Source organism: Podarcis liolepis (assembly GCF_965112155.1).
Source record: "Podarcis liolepis genome assembly, chromosome: 3".
NCBI classification, from domain to species: domain Eukaryota; kingdom Metazoa; phylum Chordata; class Lepidosauria; order Squamata; family Lacertidae; genus Podarcis; species Podarcis liolepis.
This window is the reverse complement of record NC_139557.1, coordinates 62,771,259-62,791,578: the sequence shown is the minus strand read 5'-3', so window position 1 is coordinate 62,791,578 and position 20,320 is coordinate 62,771,259. Positions and strand designations below refer to the sequence as shown.

The 20,320-nt window shown below is 40.1% G+C and overlaps 1 protein-coding gene across 1 annotated transcript in view; it reads right to left on the bottom strand.

Annotated features, from left to right (window-relative positions):
- Window positions 1-4,039: 4,039 nt before the first annotated feature.
- The window catches only part of PEX7 (peroxisomal biogenesis factor 7), a 71,933-nt gene continuing 55,652 nt past the window's right edge, over window positions 4,040-20,320 (bottom strand). Inside the window, exons 9-10 of the mRNA XM_083498205.1 lie at window positions 12,800-12,899; window positions 4,040-4,703 (exon numbers count right to left, since the gene is read on the bottom strand). Of these exons, the coding sequence (XP_083354331.1) occupies window positions 4,635-4,703; window positions 12,800-12,899 (169 nt within the window). The 3' untranslated portion in view covers window positions 4,040-4,634. The remainder of the gene's footprint in view (window positions 4,704-12,799; window positions 12,900-20,320) is intronic.

The following is a 20,320-nucleotide window of genomic DNA, read 5'->3' as shown; positions in this document are numbered from 1 at the left end:
CTGCTAGCCAGTTGGATTGAATGTTAGTCCTCCTCAGAGTATGCCTACTGAAATAAATGTACTCAAGTCAAGTAATTATTTTTAATGGGTTTACTCTGAAGAGAACCAATGTTTGATTCAGTCCATTGCCTATATACTCAGGTACAGATACCCCCGAGGAATCTACGTCAATATGGATGATAGATTTTACCCACAAAGCATTGGGTAAATGTATCTCAGTGGGCAACCAAGCACTCTGCATTTCCTAAGGGGCCTCCCAGAACTAGTTTAGCCATTATTACTAGTAATCCGCTTTGATTGCCCCCCCCAAACCAACACACACACACACACACACACACACACACACACACACACACACACTTGTGTGTGTGTGTTAAATAAACAAATAAATACTTCACTATTCGCAGGAGCAAAATGGCAAATGGAAACATCTCTTAAATCTTTCCTAGAGGTGATTCACTCCACATTTACATAGGCAAAATCTCATTTGTCTCAAAGGGTCTACTCCAGCTAAGTACAGACTGTGAATTAGTCTACTAATTTTAATGTGGAATTACAATAATTTAAAAGCTTACTGTGATAAAACACTCAGAGCAGTTTCACAGGAATCTCACATTTTCACGGCATGTGCAAAGCCATGCAAAGGGATAAATATGAAAGAACTTTAATGTGCCCTTTAAAATAAGGATTAAATACTAATGACATTTTTACTTAAAAGGCCACTTGTGAATATAGCTACTGGAGAACCCTAAGATACTGCTGTGAACCTTAAAAGCCACTGCTTTTAAAAATGATTATGTTTGAAAAATTAAAAGTTGGCTTTCAATTACTGCTGATGAAACATTTTTCACTGTTCTGCAGGATGTTTATATCCTTCCAGGTTTAGAAATTAGTTGTTAAAGGTTAAAAGCCAAACTACATTTATTTAATGTACATATTCAGGGCTATATATACTCAGTATTTAAAAAGGACATCTAGACTTAGAAACTTGTGACAGAAACATTAGCAAATGGCATGGCTGACAGAAGAGTTTGATTTATCCATTGGACGTAAAGATCAGGCAGCAGAAGCCCTCTCATCAAAGTGAGAAATTTGCATATAAAAGTCTGATATTTCTGGCCTCATACTTGACTATTGTCTAGTTTTAAGTCTAGCTTGTTGAGGTCCCCCCCCCCCCCGGGTATCTCTCAGTCATGCACACCTAGTTTGCAAAATATTCCATTACCTCAATTTTCACTACTACATTGCTTGCATAGTGACTAGGAAGATGAGATAAAAGGAATAGCTGCTAAGGCTTGCGATGATCAGTTTTATTGCAAAGGACTAGCATTTATTACCTTGAATATTACGAAAAGCTATATGCAGTCATTTTATGGTTCTCTGCAATTTCTCGGTTGATAAATTTGCAAGTGTTTGTGACACTTCAGTCTCCTGCAAGATCCTATCAATAAAAACAGAAAATGGAACTTTTGCTTTTAATACAGTGAAGAAAGACTTGTTAAATAGTAAACAAATGCTGAAATTTGTTCCAGTTCAGGAGATGTGAAATTTGCATGAAGCTCTTCTCAATAGACATATCCATTCATTGCCATGGAGGGGAAAGATTAATCGGCCCAGGTATGCATAAAAGGTATACACAGATCCCTATTTCAGTTGACAACAGTGACGCCTCCTGCATACCCAGACACAGTATTCAGTTTGTAGGCATAGCTAAAATAGCAAAAATGAAAAAGCAACAGCTATTATGGATTTCATCTGTTCCACTGCCTCCTGGTGAGAGAATTAAAATACAGCAGTCTCTGCTCTTCCCAAAATAATAGACCTCTTTATAGTAATAATAATCACCATCACAAAATACCAGATATTTCTGGGACTAAAAAATGAGCCAGGAGGCAACCTTACAGCTTACCAGTGTTCAAGCTACATCTCAAGAAAGTAGAGAATTCATTTTTGGTGGAGTTGTCCAAAGGTCCAGGATTTTCGGCAAATGATCTTTGGGATTATATTGGCTATTACATTGCAGGTGGTCACTTTGGCGTTCTGGCCCTTGTATGCATCTCTCTGCAACAAAAGGAGCTGGTAACGTATGAAGATCATTGCTTGCAGTGTTCAGTCTCTCGACACTGAACAACAACACAGGATGTCACTGTGAACAACTGGATGGCGTGAACTGCTTCTACATTTTACGTGGTGGTGCTGTGGTCTAAACCACTGAGCCTCTTGGGCTTGCTGATCAGAAGGTTGGCGGTTCGAATCTGCATGACAGAGTGAACTCCCATTGCTCTGTCCCAGCTCCTGCCAACCTAACAGTTCGAAAGCACACAAGTGCAAGTAGATAACTAGGTACCGCTGCAGTGGGAAGGTAAATGGCGTTTCCGTGTGCTCTGGCTTCCGTCACAGTGTTCCATTGCACCAGAAGCTATTTAGTCATGCTGGCCACAAGACCCGGAAAGCTGACTGTGGACAAACGCCGGCTCCCTCGGCCTGAAAGCGAGATAAGCGCCGCAACCCCATAGTCGTCTTTGACTGGACTTAACTGTCCAGGAGTCCTTTACCTTTTTACCTTACATCTTATGTACCATCATAGAGCTAGCAACGGGCAAATGAAGGACATTACGGAAAAGTGGATGCAATTCCTTATGTATATGGGCAAGGGTTCCCCTGGGATTGCTTTGCCCAGACACCTGAAAATATTTCTGGACTGGTCTGTGTCCACAACTGAAAGAAGGTAGTCTGTCCCATAGTCAATACTGTTGTATAACATAAGATGATTTTAGGTATGAAGACACTGTACTCCATACAATACTTTTTTTAAAAAAACAAAAACTATGGTCGGCTAAAGTTTTTACAGTTTAAAATGCAATTAACAGATTTTTTAAAAACTATATATAGCAGATGTCTGGCAGCAAAAGGATAACAGCTGTGTGTCTGACCTATAAGTGTTATTTTTTAAAGTTTTAAAAGTTATTAAAATTATTAAAAGTTTTAGTAAATATTCTTTTCCTATAATATCATCCCATTTATTGAACTTCTCCCAATTATGTGGAGACTTCCTGTATTTTAGCTTTTCCTTATCTAGTACATTAATCTAAAACTAGGATTAGGACACAGTAACACAGTGCTATTCATCAGTGATCACTGATATGTAATGTGATAGATTACCATGGCCAAGACACAAACAAAATGGTTCCAGTGTTTCAATCCAGTTTGCAAACCTTTATTGCAGTGGAAGCTAAGGCCTCTCTTGGAGTGTTTGCGGTACTGTATTTGAAAGGGTGCAAAGTTCCAACAGCCAAAATCTGAGTAGGCTGAATGCCTCTGGCAGAGAACCAATTCGTCCTGGATTTGTGGGTATGGATTTTTCAAAGTGATCTGTAGGAAAACTGCATAGAAAAAGCTACTGCTTTAACCTTGTACATGTTGTAGGAGGACGGCATACTCATTTTCATATTTTGCTGGTATTGGGATTAGCACCACAAAACATAAATATTTGTATGCATCAGGAGGTTGCCTACACATACCTGCACAGAAGACCCTCTGCATGCTTCCCTGAGAAACACCTGTCTGGTGTTGGAAAGGGAGCAATAGGTACCATATTTTTCACTCTATAAGACGCACCAGACCATAAGACGCACCTAGTTTTTGGAGGAGGAAAACAAGAAAAAAAATATTCTGAATCCCAGAAGCCAGAACAGCAAGAGGGATCGCTGCACAGTGAAAGCAGCGATCCCTCTTGCTGTTCTGGCTTCTGGGATAGCTGCACAGCCTGCATTCGCTCCATAAGACGCACACACATTTCCCCTTACTTTTTTAGGAGGGAAAAAGAGAGTCTTATAGAGCAAAAAATACAGTATTTTATCTTTCAGGTGTTGGCAACCCTATTTCAGGCACAACTGTCTCTGAACCTCGAACGCAAATTTATTGACTCAGGAAAACGACTGTAGCACAACCCTCACAGAACCCACAGACAAAGTGAAACAAATTATTTTCTGATTAAAGAATAGTTACTTGAAAATGACAAAAGTTCAACAAAGCCGAGTTAGATAATGTAATTTACTGTACATCAACATTGTAGAATATTATAATGCAACATCAATTGTAAAATGTATCTCTAACAAAATTAATTGAATGCTATAGGCATCAGGTAGATGCTACATTGTTGTACAATAAATTCTAATTTGAACACCAATGATTTGCATTTCCCCCCTCAGTAGATATAAAGATACAGTTCCAATCACCCAGTCTTTACACGAATGCTTGCAAGATGCTCTACACATATCTAGGAGTTCTCTCTGTTTTTGGTCTGTCCAGCTAATTTGTTATTATTTTACTGGTCCAACAGTTTTTGTGAAAGAAGTCATATGTTAGCTGTATATCTCAATGGGTGGGGGAATTTATAGTCCTCCAGATGTTGCTGTACTGCAACTTGTCCCTGGTCATTGGCCATGCTGGATGGGACTTGCAGGAGTTAGAATCATACAACATCTGGAGATTTCTTTCCCCTGATTTAAAACATCAAAGGACATATTTTAAAATAAGGTTGTAACAATGCATTCCACGAAAGTTCTGCCTTGCCCTGAGAAAGGAGAAGCAATTTTCTTCCAAATCAGCTGTCCTCCATGGAGAATCTCTTTCTATGATAGAATCATCAATGAAGATGGACTATAGACTTTCACCGTTTCATCCCAAGCACAATCTGCCACCTATGGAGAGCAAACACAGTCCATTTTAGATAGGAGTTACTAGTTGGCACGCAGATTTTTAATGGTTGCAGCAGCAATTCTCCTTGCCAACTTGAATGCAGCATCCCTACAATGCTAGCCAACAGACACTGAAATAGATAAAAAATAAATTTTAAAAAGATGGATACATCCAAAACAATTGTTTCAACATAGTGCCAAGGCAAATGTTCTCTCAATGCAATGATTTTTACTTGCACAATAGAATATTCTTCCTCTGCACCCCAAAATCTGTTCTTGGCTTCTCCCAACCCTCTGGAGCTAGAATAGGGACAGTGTGAGGTTAATGCAAGGGGAGAAATTTGTGTTTTATTGCACTAACCCTTCTGAGCACAATTATTTAGTTAAATACCATCATATGCTTTTTTTTAAAAAAAGAGTCATCTTTAGTTATCTACCCATCATTTCAACATGATAGCTGACCCTTGCTCCTCAAAGCAATGTAAAATGTGCATTAAAATGTACAATGTAAAATGACATTAAAACACTTTAAAACACAAAAATATTTTTATTTACTTCATCAAATTTATACACTGCTTGCTTGTTAAAACAACAACAACCCTCAAAATAGTTTACAATCTATAATGTATTGCAGACAGCAGTCTGAACCACAAAAGCTGTGGCCATAAATTATGTTGCTATATGTCCCAATTTTGAAAGAAAGAACTGATTATTTGGGGAGCAGAGTTTTGATGAAAAAGATTATCTGTATATGAAACGAATGTCTTGTGTAATTAACAACCCACCCTCCCCATCATTCATGATTTTTCTTCTCCATTTAAAATGACAGCTTTGTCACTCACTGACTCTCTCTCTCTCTCTCTCAAACCCCCCACCCCCCGTTTCGTAAGCATCATATTCAGAAACGAGCAAGCAAATAAGTCTCTTCTGGCATGTTCAATTGCCAAGAGGAAACAATACATAAAACGCCATCTGCAAAATCCTTGGGGAATTCCCACCTGTGATCAACTTAATTAGCATCATGCAGTAGCTCCTGAACGCAAATACAGTGACAATAATTTCATCAAAACATAGGGAGAGCAAACAGAATTTCTGCAAAATTTAGACTTCAGAGAAGCAAACTGTATAATTCAGTCCAACTCTTGTTTCTGACTGTACACGGGAAAACTTAAGGGTAGCTAAGCAATGAGAGCAAACAGAACATTCAATAGCAAATCATTCTGATAAATAATTGTGTGCTCTTGGAAGGCTGACAGACAGAAACCAGTCCTCAAGAGGGAGCACAGTTTTATGTCATTAAAAATCTTTATGCTATAAAAGGAGCAACACATGGGATTGAGAAGAGAAAGCTTGTTGCTTGGCGCTGTATCACTTAAGAAGGCACAAAGGGGAAATTACAATTAACGGCTCATGAATGTTTGATCAGTATTTGCATTTTAGGATTTGAAACCCACTGAACTCCTAAAGCTCAGGACTAGCAATCATAAACATATCATCCATTTGCACAAGTTTTGGCGATAGCTCATCCCCACCGTTATGGTTGTAACTTGATGAAGGTAACCCAGTATGAGCACAGATGTGCTGAAGTACAAACCAAGTTTTCTCAGGTAGTGTCCACCCTGCACACGAGTGATTTAGGAGCTGGTACCACCCAAGCTAAAGCAACACATGACACCCAATATGATGCAGAAGAGGCAGAAACCTTTTATACAAGTGGCAGAATTGAAGTGTGCAGGCACACAATGGGCCAAGAGCCAAAGAACGGAAGACACGGCTGAAAGCAGAATGGGTGTGGATTGTTATGAAACCTCCACTTGTATATGAATTAATGTGGACTTATGCTCCTAACTGGCTAGGTTTTGCCAATCACAGGGAATCTTCGGTTGCATCCTCCTTCCTGGAGGTGATCTTTCATTGGGAACGGATCTTGCTCATGACTAACTATAGTTGGACTACAGAGAAGCCCTTTAAATAATTTTTACCTGAGAGGTTGCTATAGTTCTTTAGCCCTTCATGAAAGGAGAATGAAATTGATTAAACAGAGCAGTCGGAATGAAGAGGATGATTAGGAAAACGGTTGTGTGAATTAATTACGATAAATTCTGAATTGCAGTATTAAGAGTTTATCCGTAATACCAAGTATTAAAGGTAAGAACTGAATAAGGATTAGAGCTAATTGACTCAGGAAATTAACGGTTCTTCATTTGCTCAATGAATTATCATAAATTAACTAAGTACAGACTCATTAAGGAAAATTATAATATTATAAACAAAAAGAATTGTAGTAAATTATTTTCCCTGTGATTAATTATTCTGGGGATTTTAAAAAATCAATATTGCTAAAGGGAGTTAGACTTTTTAGAGACTCTCCCCACTCCTAAGGAATCCTCTGTTATGCCATAATCCCACGTAGTTCTACTAATTACTATTCCTTTGAGAAATACACAAGGGACAGCTGCCTTATGTCGTTTGTTTTGTCTCAGGAGTACTTCTTCGCAATACTTTTTGCACATAGATATCAATACCAGAGTACGAAATACTTGTTTCTTATTTCAGTTGTGAATGGCATGCTAAGATTGCCACTGTCTGCAATAAAACATGCAGAATTGCAAGCCCTTAGAATCATAGAATCATAGAATCATAGAGTTGGAAGAGACCACAAGGGCCATCGAGTCCAACCCCCTGCCAAGCAGGAAACACCATCAGAGCACTCCTGACATATGGTTGTCAAGCCTCTGCTTAAAGACCTCCAAAGTAGGAGACTCCACCACACTCCTTGGCAGCAAATTCCACTGTCGAACAGCTCTTACTGTCAGGAAGTTCTTCCTAATGTTTAGGTGGAATCTTCTTTCTTGTAGTTTGGATCCATTGCTCCGTGTCCACTTCTCTGGAGCAGCAGAAAACAACCTTTCTCCCTCCTCTATGTGACATCCTTTTATATATTTGAACATGGCTATCATATCACCCCTTAACCTCCTCTTCTCCAGGCTAAACATGCCCAGCTCCCTTAGCCGTTCCTCATAAGGCATCGTTTCCAGGCCTTTGACCATTTTGGTTGCCCTCCTCTGGACACGTTCCAGTTTGTCAGTGTCCTTCTTGAATTGTGGTGCCCAGAACTGGACACAGTACTCCAGGTGTGGTCTGACCAGAGCAGAATACAGTGGCACTATTACTTCCCTTGATCTAGATGCTATACTCCTATTGATGCAGCCCAGAATTGCATTGGCTTTTTTAGCTGCCGCGTCACACTGTTGGCTCATGTCAAGTTTGTGGTCAACCAAGACTCCTAGATCCTTTTCACATGTACTGCTCTCCCTTAGTAGTTGCTTCTACGTATCTTTCAGAAAGAGTGGCAATTTAAATGTACCAGCAACATGGTACATTTTCATGGCTCGGTCTGGCCAGATGCCATCTTCTAGGCCCACTGAGTATGCTCAGTATTCACTAGACTACTTTGGGGTTGTTTTACTCCTTTATTTGCTTTTTCTTTGTACTTCTGCAAACCTTGGGGGTTTCCAAAGTCTGTTGCTCTTTGTGGCTGCATTTTGGCTATATGAGTACTACTCGTAATCTGCGTCAAGGATCTGCGGAGAGTTTTTCAACTTGGATTGAGGTGGAAGGATTAACACTTCCAAACATCACTACTGGAGGGGATGGTAAAAGTGGAAGCAAGAAAGGAAAAGAACATCTGGATGATAGGTGTGCTGTTATCTCCTTCACGTGGCAATCATAAGTGCAGCAGCCAGAAAGCTCTACAGTATTGCAGACTGTAGCAGAAAGGACAAATACATATTTTCAGTGCCACCCCTCTCTTTTCTTCTGACCTTCCCCTGAGTTCTGTATAAAACAGGAATAGTTATGTTATACTACTAAATAAGTAACATCCTGGCAATAAATACTGTAGAATCTAACCAGTAATCTGCGCCTGACATTCCCATTTAAAGTGAAGGGCTATTTGGTAGTGCTAGCAAATAACTAAAGAAACACTGGCTTACTAGCATGGTGCAGTGTTCCTACTCTCATGCCAACTAAACTGCTGGTAGGGAATTTGGAATTATGCAGCACATAAATCAAGCCTTTCCTTCCCTCCAAAGCCAAAGAATACGAATTCTGAATAAATGTAGGCTGACAAACTTCAAAATTCAGTTTACTGAAGTGAAAGTCATCCCATTTTTTAAAATTCTCTCTTTGCCACACCATTTCCTACCAACAGTGTAGAAGCCAGTTGCCATTCATTAATTAGCACTAGTTTTCACTGACCCGCCAGCTGATTTACTTCTCTGACAGGTCCCCAATTAGCCATTTATCATTACAGTCTTATTTTGCTGCTCAGTCCTTTTCTGATACCTAAGGTAATCTGTCCAGCCTTTTAAAATTACCTGAATGACACACTGTCTTCTCAGTGCTTAAGGAGAGAGGAAAAAGATCCTACAAGAATAGCTGATATACTTGTGCCAAGAACTGGAGACTGTGGCCCAGGAAACACACTCACAGGGCAATCTAAATCCAAACTCCAGCAGGATAAGCAAGTTTGGATTAGTCAGACCTTGGGCTGTGCTGGCTGAATCAGGGCTATGCTGTCATAGTGGCATCACCTCAACACAACTCAGCTGGGGAATGATGGTTCAGTTGGAGCTCAGCTGGTGGAACTTAAGATGGCAGAACATACATCAGCATAAGTCACCATTCTGGGGGCATGGTGGAGCAAGGAAAGAAACTATTTCAAACCTCTTCCAGCTTAGTCATGTGATTGGGCAATCTGGTGGAACTCACACTAGCAAAAAGGGTGGTATAAGTCAAACACTGTTTTAAAGTACTGTTTTCCTTCTACCAGGCTCATCCAGCAGTAGTCTTGCAACAAAATAGTGTGTGGAATAGGCGTAGCTTGTGTTGGCTTTAATTTAAGACTGTGTACATTCCACTGGCTTCCTAAACTTAGGAGACTGCTCTTCCCAGCTGCAACCCTATTCTAATTTGACTGGGTGTTAAGTCCCTTTCAACTCAATGGAGCTTCATTCTGAGTAGACATGTTTAGGACTGCACTCATTAGTGAACAAATAGACTTGGGCAACGGGGAAAATTAAGATGAACAATTTTTAACGACATAAAACTTAGCGTTTTTCACCTGAAGAGAAATAAATCATTGGAAAGAATGTTGTAGGCCAGTATCAACATTATTATTATTAGAAAATCTGGCAGGAATCATTCAGAATTTTTGAAAGCTTCAATTACCAGTTCACAAAAATAGTGTGATGGCTGTTTTACTGACAAAGGCCCATCTAAGTGTATATATGCTTCCTTGTCTCTCTATCAGCACGTTGCAGCCCAGGCTTGCATATTCTGCATTCATGTCTCCAATTCTAAATATAACAGACTTCATGGTTGCAACTGCCAGTAGTTCAACAGAATCATTCATGTACGAAAAGGTGCTGTGCAACACACAATAAATTAATGGTGAAGAAAATGAATACTATAGAATGAAAGGGGGTACTTGGTACAGGCAACAAAGAAAACTCCTGCACATTTAAATTATGGCATATTTAATACCCACGTAGAAATAACTCTTGCTTCAGTTTAACAGCTCTGTTCAACATCTAGAGCTACTAACACAGCAACAGAAGTGTGCGGGTGGTTTCCTCATAAGATGCAGAAAGAGCAGCAGCTGTGGTAATTGGTCTTGCCAGTAAAGAAGGTCTTGCCAGTAAAGTAGGGCTACTTTACTTACCCATCAACGTTTTATTTATTTATTTATTTAGATTTATATACCACTTAACAATAACTTTTTTAAAAATATAAGTGGTTCTTCACAAAGTGAGCATCTAGGAAAGTCAGTAGCTGTTTTTGGTCCTGCAAACCTGCACTATTAAAATCAATGTAAGTTTTGCCACTGATTTCTGTAGGGATAAATTTATTACTCTAGGGGGTCCAAACCTGGAATTTAATTTTAATCTCAGAGATGCTCTGAGCAATTTATTTTGCAGAATGTAACACTTGTGTATTTGCATGTGTCTTGTTCTTCAGTGCAAAGATAGAATTTATGTATATTCTTTTTACTACAGCTGCTTTTGAAATAAATTTAAAAACTGCAATTTAGAAAACCGAATCATGGTTCATACTTCACAGAACTTTTACAAGAGAATATTCCTGTGCGCACCCCTTCAAACCGCGAGTCCTGCTTTCAGGCAGACAACAGCTATAGAAAAAAACCTTGCTCAACAGAAAGCATTCATTTAGGTATGGTAGCCAATTATCTCAGTAGCATAAGAGAAGGCCTGATGAAAACTAGGTGCAGAATTAAAGAAAGAGTTCCCAGGACTTACATTTATTTCCCTTACGTTGGGGTTGAATGTTATTCAGGCTTATTACATTAGAAGTCTTAAAATACCATCCTCTCAACCCCTTTATGATAAGCGAAGAAACATTCCCTCATTTCACTGTATCTTCAAAGTAACATATTCAGCCGAGAAAAGATGAATTTGGCCGCTGAAGCAAGAGCAGGGGAGTTCATCCGTTTTATTTAAATAGGTACTATTTATGCTATACAAATTTTAAAGTGATGTCTCCACACAAAAATTGAGGGGGAAATGCAATTTCTCAAAGGGTGGCAAGGATTCCAGGACAGAGAGGGAGACAGGCGAAGACCACCTCAGGGCCTTCTCTAGCTTGGACACACACACACTGTCTCAAGCAGGGTCATCTACCATTAAGAGCTCTGTTGGAAGGATTCCAGGAGAGAGGCAAGAAATGTTACTTCAGGGCCTGCTCCACTGTTGCATTTCTCCCCAGAGCATGATGTACAATAAACTGCCTTGTGGGAAGGATCCTGATGCATTTTTAAAATATATAACTCAATGTTACTTATAAGCTGCCATGGAAGGATTTATATCCTGGCAGGTGAGATATATACAAAATGTGGTTTAATAAAACAAGCTGCTTTTACAGTTGTACCTTGGATCCTGAACACCTTGAAACTCAAACGTTTTGGCTCCCAAACGCCGCAAACCCAGAAGTGAGTGTTCTTTGGAACGTTCTTTGGAACCCAAATGTCCGACGAGGCTTACATGGCTTCCAATTGCGTGCAGGAAGCTCCTGCAGTCAATCGGAAGCCGTGCCTCAGTTGTCGAACGTTTTCAGAAGTCAAATGGATGTCCGGAACGGATTCTGTTTGACAACTGAGGTACGACTGTACTTGGCTTGTTACTTTTTTCTACTAAGAGTCACAGTAACTGCTAGTGATGAATTGCTGCAGTGCAAGATGGGATAACTGGATTCTCTTATGGACCCTTCCAAAAGAGACTGCTTCTATTTTTATTTTAAAAAAATTAAAAAAAATCAAACCACCATTTGCCCAAAGACCAATGAGTTCAAGCTGATTCTGCCTGGGGACACTGGGATAAGTTTGATGAGTGTGGCTTTTGATTAGGTGCCAGAAAAATAATAATCCCTTCCAACCTTCCCAGCTGTTAGAGAAAATAAATAATTAACTCTACACTATCCATATACTAATATTGGATTTGTTTGGATGCCGTTCTCGCCAAGGAAATGCTATGCATATACAAGCAGGTCTCACTATCTGCCTGCTTGTTATTTCAAAATTCACTTATCTTTACCCGAACCTCGCTATGTGCACAGTTGATTCAGATAACCGAACAGCCAGAGTCTGCCCACTTCCTTACTTGCTTGTGCTTCACTGTCTGGCTGCAGCCATTTTAGGAAGAAACCATGGAAGAGAGATCACAAATCAGAAATGTTCCCATAGGAAATCATGGAAACCGTCAGCTCACCTAATGGACGATTTCCTGGGAAAGCACTGTGTTTGGTAACTGGGACTTGTGTGTATTCCATGTGTAAGCATAATGTCTGCAAGTTGCATGACCTGGAGCTGATACACATGCTCACACATTCTGAGGGTCCAGAGGTGGAACAGGTGCACCCAGTGCTTAGGGCAGAAAGCTGTGATTTTGATAACCTACCACTCAGACTCTAGTCAGAGAGAGTAATTTCTATTGCCCTTATAAGTGAGGATTAATTTATATAAACTACAGTTGATGCTTGCACCTACATAAGGAAAAAGAAGAAGACACTCTCTTTTCTCTTACCTGACTCGGGTGGTGCAAGCTTAAATCCAGGCCACAAGTAAATTCCGTATGATGCTCCACAGTTTCAAGCAGTGGATCAGGCTTGGAGAAATCCCAGAATCTATAGATGGAAACAATATTGTAATTATGGTAATTGAAAGGCCATTTTAAAAAATGTAATGCTGGACTGCTGATGTGCTTGAAGCTGCCAAATGCTTTTAAAAAACAAACCCATCCACTTTAGAAATGCAATTAATCCTATTGCACAAGTCTTTTGACTCATCTGCATAAATAAGTACTTCATTAAGGCAACATCTCCTTCAGCCCAGTATGGAGATTTAGATCCAGAGCTGGCATGATGATCTCCCATTGGGATAAACTGCAAAACAGTAAACTGAAGTATCTTTATTAAACAGTAAGTAAAGCTTTATAACATATGAACCTATAAAGTCTGTCTTCTACTGTCAGATAACTGGGACATCTAGACAGGAACTATCAACTTCTACAGACTATGGGGCAATAAGCCTTTCAGAGTTTCACACCTGATTTTTCTTTTTTTAAAATGAAGATATCAAGGATGCCACTGGAAACTTTCTACATCAGAAATATTTGATTCATCGTTTAGCTATGTTTTATCAATGGTCTGAAACTTGATGCTCTGCAGAATTCACACAAGAATACCAGGCAAATGTGGAATTTTCAGATGTGTCCTAGGTGCTTACGGCGTCCCTAATATCTTAAACCTGTTTAGACAGGCAGCAGGCAGCAGGGCAGAGAATACTCTTTACTATGTCAATTAAGGCTGTTGGGAGGGACTACATACTGTCACATACTCCATCCCACCTTCTGTTTGCTGTTTCCTGACATGGAAACTTCAAGGACTAAACTTGCCTTCCTGTTAACCAGGATCTTCAGTGATTGGACAGTTAATTGTATTTCTATACTGCTTTCCATTCAAATGAATCTCAAAGCAATAAATAACAATAGCAGAACATAATATCACAACTACAGCAGAAATCATATATTAATGAACCATCAGTAAAATAATTGCAATCTATAAATACTGTTAGCAAAAAATAAGCTAAACATCACAATTACAGCATGTTGCATTATGCGATTAACAAAACATTAATAAAACATTTATAATCTAGAGGATATTAACAAAATAGTAACTAAAAATAAGCTATTATGTTCACACACACACACACACACACACACACACACACACACACACACAAACGTGGGACAGCCAGTGTTTAAAGTATATTTATAGTCAACAATAAAACTGAACTATTTTTTTTAACAGTCATGCCTATATGCGTATAAGGTAAAGTAGATACTACTCAAAAGATCAATAATTCTCAAAGTTATGTAACAATTCAACTGCTTAAACATTTCTCATTTACATTCTGGAATGTGTACTCAAAATTCAGGCCTCTTTAGATTACTTAACATTTTGTTACCTGGTTTGAGCTGTAAGGTAAATTAAATGTAGGCCAAATCATTCCTTTAAGTTAGGGGCCCTTCCTGAGCCTGGTACCCTCCAAATGTTTTGGTACCCTCCAAATGTTTTGGACTACAACTCCTATCAGTTCTGGTCAATTGTCAGACATAATGGGAGTTGTAGTTCAACAACATCTGGAGACCACCAGGTTGGGAACATCTGCTTCAGATGTTGTTGGATCACAGCTCCCATCAGCCAGCACGGCCAATGATCAGGGATCAGCAGTCATCCAGGGCCTTGAGCTTTATGTACTGAGCTGTTGGTATATCCTTGCGCTTAAAAAATTAAGATGTAGAGTGACAATTCCAATTCCATAAATGAACGATGGTATAAAAATCAGACATCTTTGTGCACACTTTGGTCCTCATTTTAACTATACTGTAGTTGTTTCTGTTCTTGTGGGCAGGACAAGGAATTAGGAAGGGCACTGAAGTCCAGCCTCTTCTAGTGACTGACCTTTGATTCAGCAACCCATCTGTGGCACAGCTTCTGAGATCTTACCAGGCATTACTCACATCCTTCCAATTATTTCTTTGCATCCATAAGGGCTTTTGTTTAAGGTGAAAGCTCCACCCTAGTATCACATTCTGCGTTTGTTTACTCACCGCATGCAGTTGCAACACACACACACACATACACACATGGCCTTCTACATTACCTAATAACTAATGTTCACTAAATATTATTCTTCACTATTTTCATTGAGATACAATGTTTGCCCTTACTTCACCCACTACAGTCAATAGATTTCTACTACAACCAGTTTTGTCTCTTCTTCTTTTCTCTCCCAAGGACCCCTTCTCTCTCAACATATATGCATGCTATGCTTACAAAAGAAGAACAATATGCAATTCATAATGTACACAGCTGGTTTTGCCACTAGAGTGGTTACCAAGAAAGGGGGAAAAGACCAAACTATGGAAAATGCAATTCATGGGTGGTTTAGGGACACTGCAAACACTAGAGGCAACTGAATTAGTTTGCTTAATCTATCTTCATTTAATTTCTTTGCAAATCACCTGACCAGAATGGTGGCTACACAATGGATGCACTATGGCAACAGCCCTCTTTCGCTTCTCCTAGTACTAGAGGAACAGGAGAACGAGAGGTTATTTTCCAACATGCTCATTTCCAAAGAGCAAACGCATATGCAGATCAACATCCTTACATTTACCCATGATATCACACATTTATATTATTGGATAACTGGAAAAGATTAATTTAAAGTAGAAAAAACCCCCAACACATTTGAGCCTAACCTTTAAAACATATTTAAACATATTAACAAAGCAGTCAAAAATAAAACTGCCAGTATCAGCAAGCCTTTACACTAATACACACACACACACAAAATCTGGCCACCAGTTCTCAACAAGATATTGTAAGGCTAGAAAAGCTGCAGAAAAATGTGAACAAAGCAACCTAAGAGCAGGAAATGCTTCCGTGATGAAAGGTACAACACTTGGGGCTCTTTAGTTTAGAAAACGGCGTTTCCATGCGCTGCTCTGGTTTGCATGACCTGGAAGCTGTCTGCAGACAAACACCAACTCCCTCGGCCAGTAAAGCGAGATGAGCGCTGCAACCCCAGAGTCGGTCACAACTAGACCTAATGGTCGGGGGTCCCTGTACCTTTACCTTTAGTTTAGAAAAAATGAGAGGAAGGGAAGGGCCAAAGTAAGACTTTTACAAACAAGACTGGTCCTACTTAGGCACAGTGAGGCAGCCACCTTAGGTGGCATATGTTGAAGGGTATGGGGAGTGACACGGAAGTGCTGGGAGACAGAGTTGCCTTGTGTCCTCTAAACTAGCCTGCAGTACTGAGGAGCAGTGGTGCACCCATTCCTGTTGCCAAATTTGACGAACCTTTGGTCTGATCCAGCAAGACTCTTCTTGTGCAGAAGAGTTTGGTTTGCTGCGAAGTTACTGTGATTTAGTAAGGAGACACGGGTGGCACTGTGGTCTAAACCACTGAGCCTAGGGCTTGCCGATTGGAAGGTCAGCGGTTCGAATCCCCGCAACGGGGTGAGCTCCTGTTGCTCGAATCCAGCTTCTGCCAACCTAGAAGTTTGAAAGCATGCTAAAAACTGCAAGTAGATAAATAGGTACCGCTTCAGCAGGAAGGTAAACATCGTTTCTGTGCGCTGCTCTGATTTGCCAGATGCGGCTTAGCTATGCTGGCCACATGACCCGGAAGCTGTCTGTGGACAAACGCTGGCTCCCACGGCCAGTAAAGCAAGATGAGCGCCACAACCCCAGAGTCATCCGCGACTGGATTTAACTGTCAGGGGTCCTTTAACTTTTTAAGGAGACAGAACAACAAAGTGCCATGACAGCTGATAATCAATCTGAGGGGATTTCTTTGGTGCTATGCTCCCCAAACTATGCTGTACGGATGGTCCATTTGTACAGACCTACATTTTCTTGAGACAGAGGCACATTGTGACACTACAGGCAACCTCTGATTTGTGAGAGGGTTGCATTCCAGGTCATTGTACATGACGGAGGAGTGTGTACAAGCCCCACCCTCTTTCCCTGCCACTTCCGGGTTCACGGTAATGCGGACGTGCACAATTGCACGTGCTTTGAACACACGCAACATGGTCTTTGTCTGTATCTGACTATTCCCATGTGAAGGAAATATACCGTATTTTTCGCTCCATAGGACGCTCCTGACCAAAAGACGCATCAAGCTTTTAGAGCAGGAAAACAAGAAAAAAAATCTGACTCAAATTTTGTACTAAACTATTTAAAACAGCAAAGTGTGTGGCTCCTGTCCACTTTGCTGCTTTAAAGCGAGCCATGGTATATAATGATGAGAATGGAAAAAGGACACATTCCATTATAATGTAGCTGTTTTCATTATCGCTGGGAAGTCAGTATTGGCAGCAGTCACAAAAACTAAAATTTGAGCATTTTACTGTTATTAATCAAGAATATTAATAGTCAGGGAGAGAAACCAGGGCTGTGCAAATGAGAAGTGCTTGGAGTATGGAGGAACAGCAAAAAGATGATGATGATGATGATGATAATAATAATAATAATAATAATAATAATAATTTATTTATACCCCGCCCATCTGGCTGGGCCTCCCCAGCCACTCTGGGCGGCTTCCAAAAGAATATTAAAATACTGTGAAGCTAAAGATCAAATGATTGTGCTCCAGTTCCTAAATCTCTGAAGTTTTCTCAAAACAGGCATGGTTGTTTTGAAAGGAAGATTCAAAATGGAGTGACTGAGCAAAGAACAGAGGAGGAAAAGAGGGCAGATAAATAGCTTCCATTCAATACCAAGAGAACACAATGTTTTTGGTTTAGTATAGGTGGACTGTACTTGTAAGAATTTGTATAATGAATTATAGAGTTGGAGTGGAATATCAGAGCCTCTTTTCAGCAGTAAAGATTAGCTACTAGGAACATGGTCCACACAGACAGGATGTCTGGTTATAGCTGTGCAGTTTAAACTGTTCCTGAGCCAGATACCTGCTCAGTTTTAGCTGAAATTACTATTACTGGTTTGTAGAGATGCTTTGCATGTATTTATGACTATTTCCCCAAAACTGCTACTTGAAGAAATCTCCAAACTTACTATTTTTAAACTTCAAATGGAGCTCAGAATCCAGTTAGGCAATCCTTTGCAGTTGAATTAGGAGGCACTGAGAGACAGCAATTTGCTGCTCCCCACCCCCACCCTCCACCCCAGGAGCACACAGCCTTCCCTCTGCTTGCAAACCTTGCAAACCTTGTCCGGACTTCAGGGGAAAGCAAAGTCTGTAGGCAGAGCAGTGTAGCTCCCCACCCCCACCCCCAAAAAGCACCCCAGCAGCACACAGCCTTCCCTCTGCTTGCAAACCTTGCAAACCTTGTCGGGACTTCAGGGGAAAGCAGAGGCTGCCGGTAGAGCCGCGTGGCTCCTCCCCCCACCCCCAAAGAGCAGCCCGGGAGCGCACAGCCTTCCCGCTGCTTGCAATCCTTGTCGGGACATCGGGGAAAGCAGAGGCTGCCGGCAGAGCACCGTGGCTCCTCCCCCCACCCCCAAAGAGCAGCCCAGGAGCACAGGACAACAGCGATTTGGCTCCAGGGAACACACATTCGCTCCATAAGACGCACAGACTTTTTCCCTTACTTTTTAGGAGGGAAAAGGTGCGTCCTATGGAGCGAAAAATACGGTACTTCTACAGCAAATTATTCTCCCTCCACAGAAACAAATGTGCATACTATATGTGAAAATATCCCAGCTTGAGAAAGCAGAGTCAAAAGCACTAGACAACTGGGATGGTTAATTAGGTTCTTGAATACTCAAAGAATGCATTCTTGTTCAATATAATCTTCCATGGACTATTATGGAATTAAGATTCCAAATAAGAATCTGTTGGAATGTGTTACAAGCTGCCTATTTATACTTCATAACTTTTATAAAGAACTTTCATCCACTTTTCCGAAGAAAGGTTATTTCAGGTGTTACTGAAAGTTCAGAACTAGCCCCATTTATATAACACTCTCCCCCCGTCAAACTTTAATGGAATATCAAAGAACAGGATTTAAGGAAGAAGCATTTCCCCCCTTGATAAGTGCAGTCAGTATGAAGAATGTTCTGGGCTGTACTGTTCTATAGTATATTAGTGGCCATTCACTGTAACTGTTATTTCATTTCCACAGATGACTAGATATTCTATATATACAAAAGTGGAGAGCCAATTCCTCATGAAAACAGTTCAGTAACTCCTACAGTTTCCCAAATCTGAGCTACACATAATCTTTATCTTCGAAGTATAGAAAGAAATGTTGCTAGTCAACTACATATAGAATTCCTAAAACCACTATACGAAGTCAAAATGTTAACTGTGGATGATTCTTGCACAGGTAGTATCATAAAAATAAATATTAGAAATCAATGCTGCCTGCTGCAAATGATTGCTTGTCTTACTAAGAAACAATCACATTCTTTCTACCAATGTGGATCAAAGTGGGTTTGGGGGGGGGGAATGCATCAAAATGCAGTATTTCTTAAGATACTACATACAGGATTGATAGTTCCAAACCAGTGATGGGAGACCACTGAATGCAGAGGACATGGGAGTTTGTACATAGTTGGAAACTATAGCTTTAACTGGAAACTGGTTTTTTTTTTCTTTCCGGTTCATTCAAAAAAGAAGGAGGATTTGGGTGTAATTAGCAGACATAGGAAGCCTAAGATGTGTAAACAGATAAATCAGAAAAAAGCTATTAAGCTGGTATTGGGCCAGAAATAAGAATGCATTTATTGATGCATGCCTGTGTCACATACATAATTCAATCAATTGTACTGCCAAATGCTTTTTGTAGTATTCATTGTTCCATCAAAATAAACCAGTACTTCTAGTTTGTGAAATGACCTGTAAGTTCAAGTTGTTTTAATCACTATATTCCAAACTCTGCTTACCTAAAGTTTCAACAGAAGCTAACTGAATTACCTCTCCTGGTTTCTTAAAATACATCCAAAATGCTTGAGCAGGGGGCAGGCAGAATCTTGACACATTTGCCATGGCCTAGAGTTGTTATTAATAGAATTCCCTTTAATGACGAACTCAAGTGGTTGGATGCTTATTGGACTGGAGTAAAACAAAGCCACTGAGAAACAACGGGGATAGGTATCTGCATACCTTGGTGAACCTTCAGGTATATAGAATTACAAAACAATGCCTGCCTACCCCCAACCCAACAAACTAAAATTCCAGAAACCACAAAATGTTGAATACTATATGTGGGGGAATATATTGGCCTACTTCAACACCTGACAGTTTTAGCATCCTGGAGGAAGACATGGTTAGCTGGAACCCTGAACAGGAGCCCTTAATGTTAGAGGATGAGGATATACTGCAACATTTTGTACTTTATATAGCGCAGACATGTTACTTATATATGGCCATCAGGATTTCTGGTTGTCTACAGGTAACCTACAAAAAGTCAGATATTTATGCTGAATTTACTATCTAGTCGAGGAGCAGGAACCAAGGGATGGATATGACTATGTATCTGAAGGAGAATCTCGACCTCCATCTT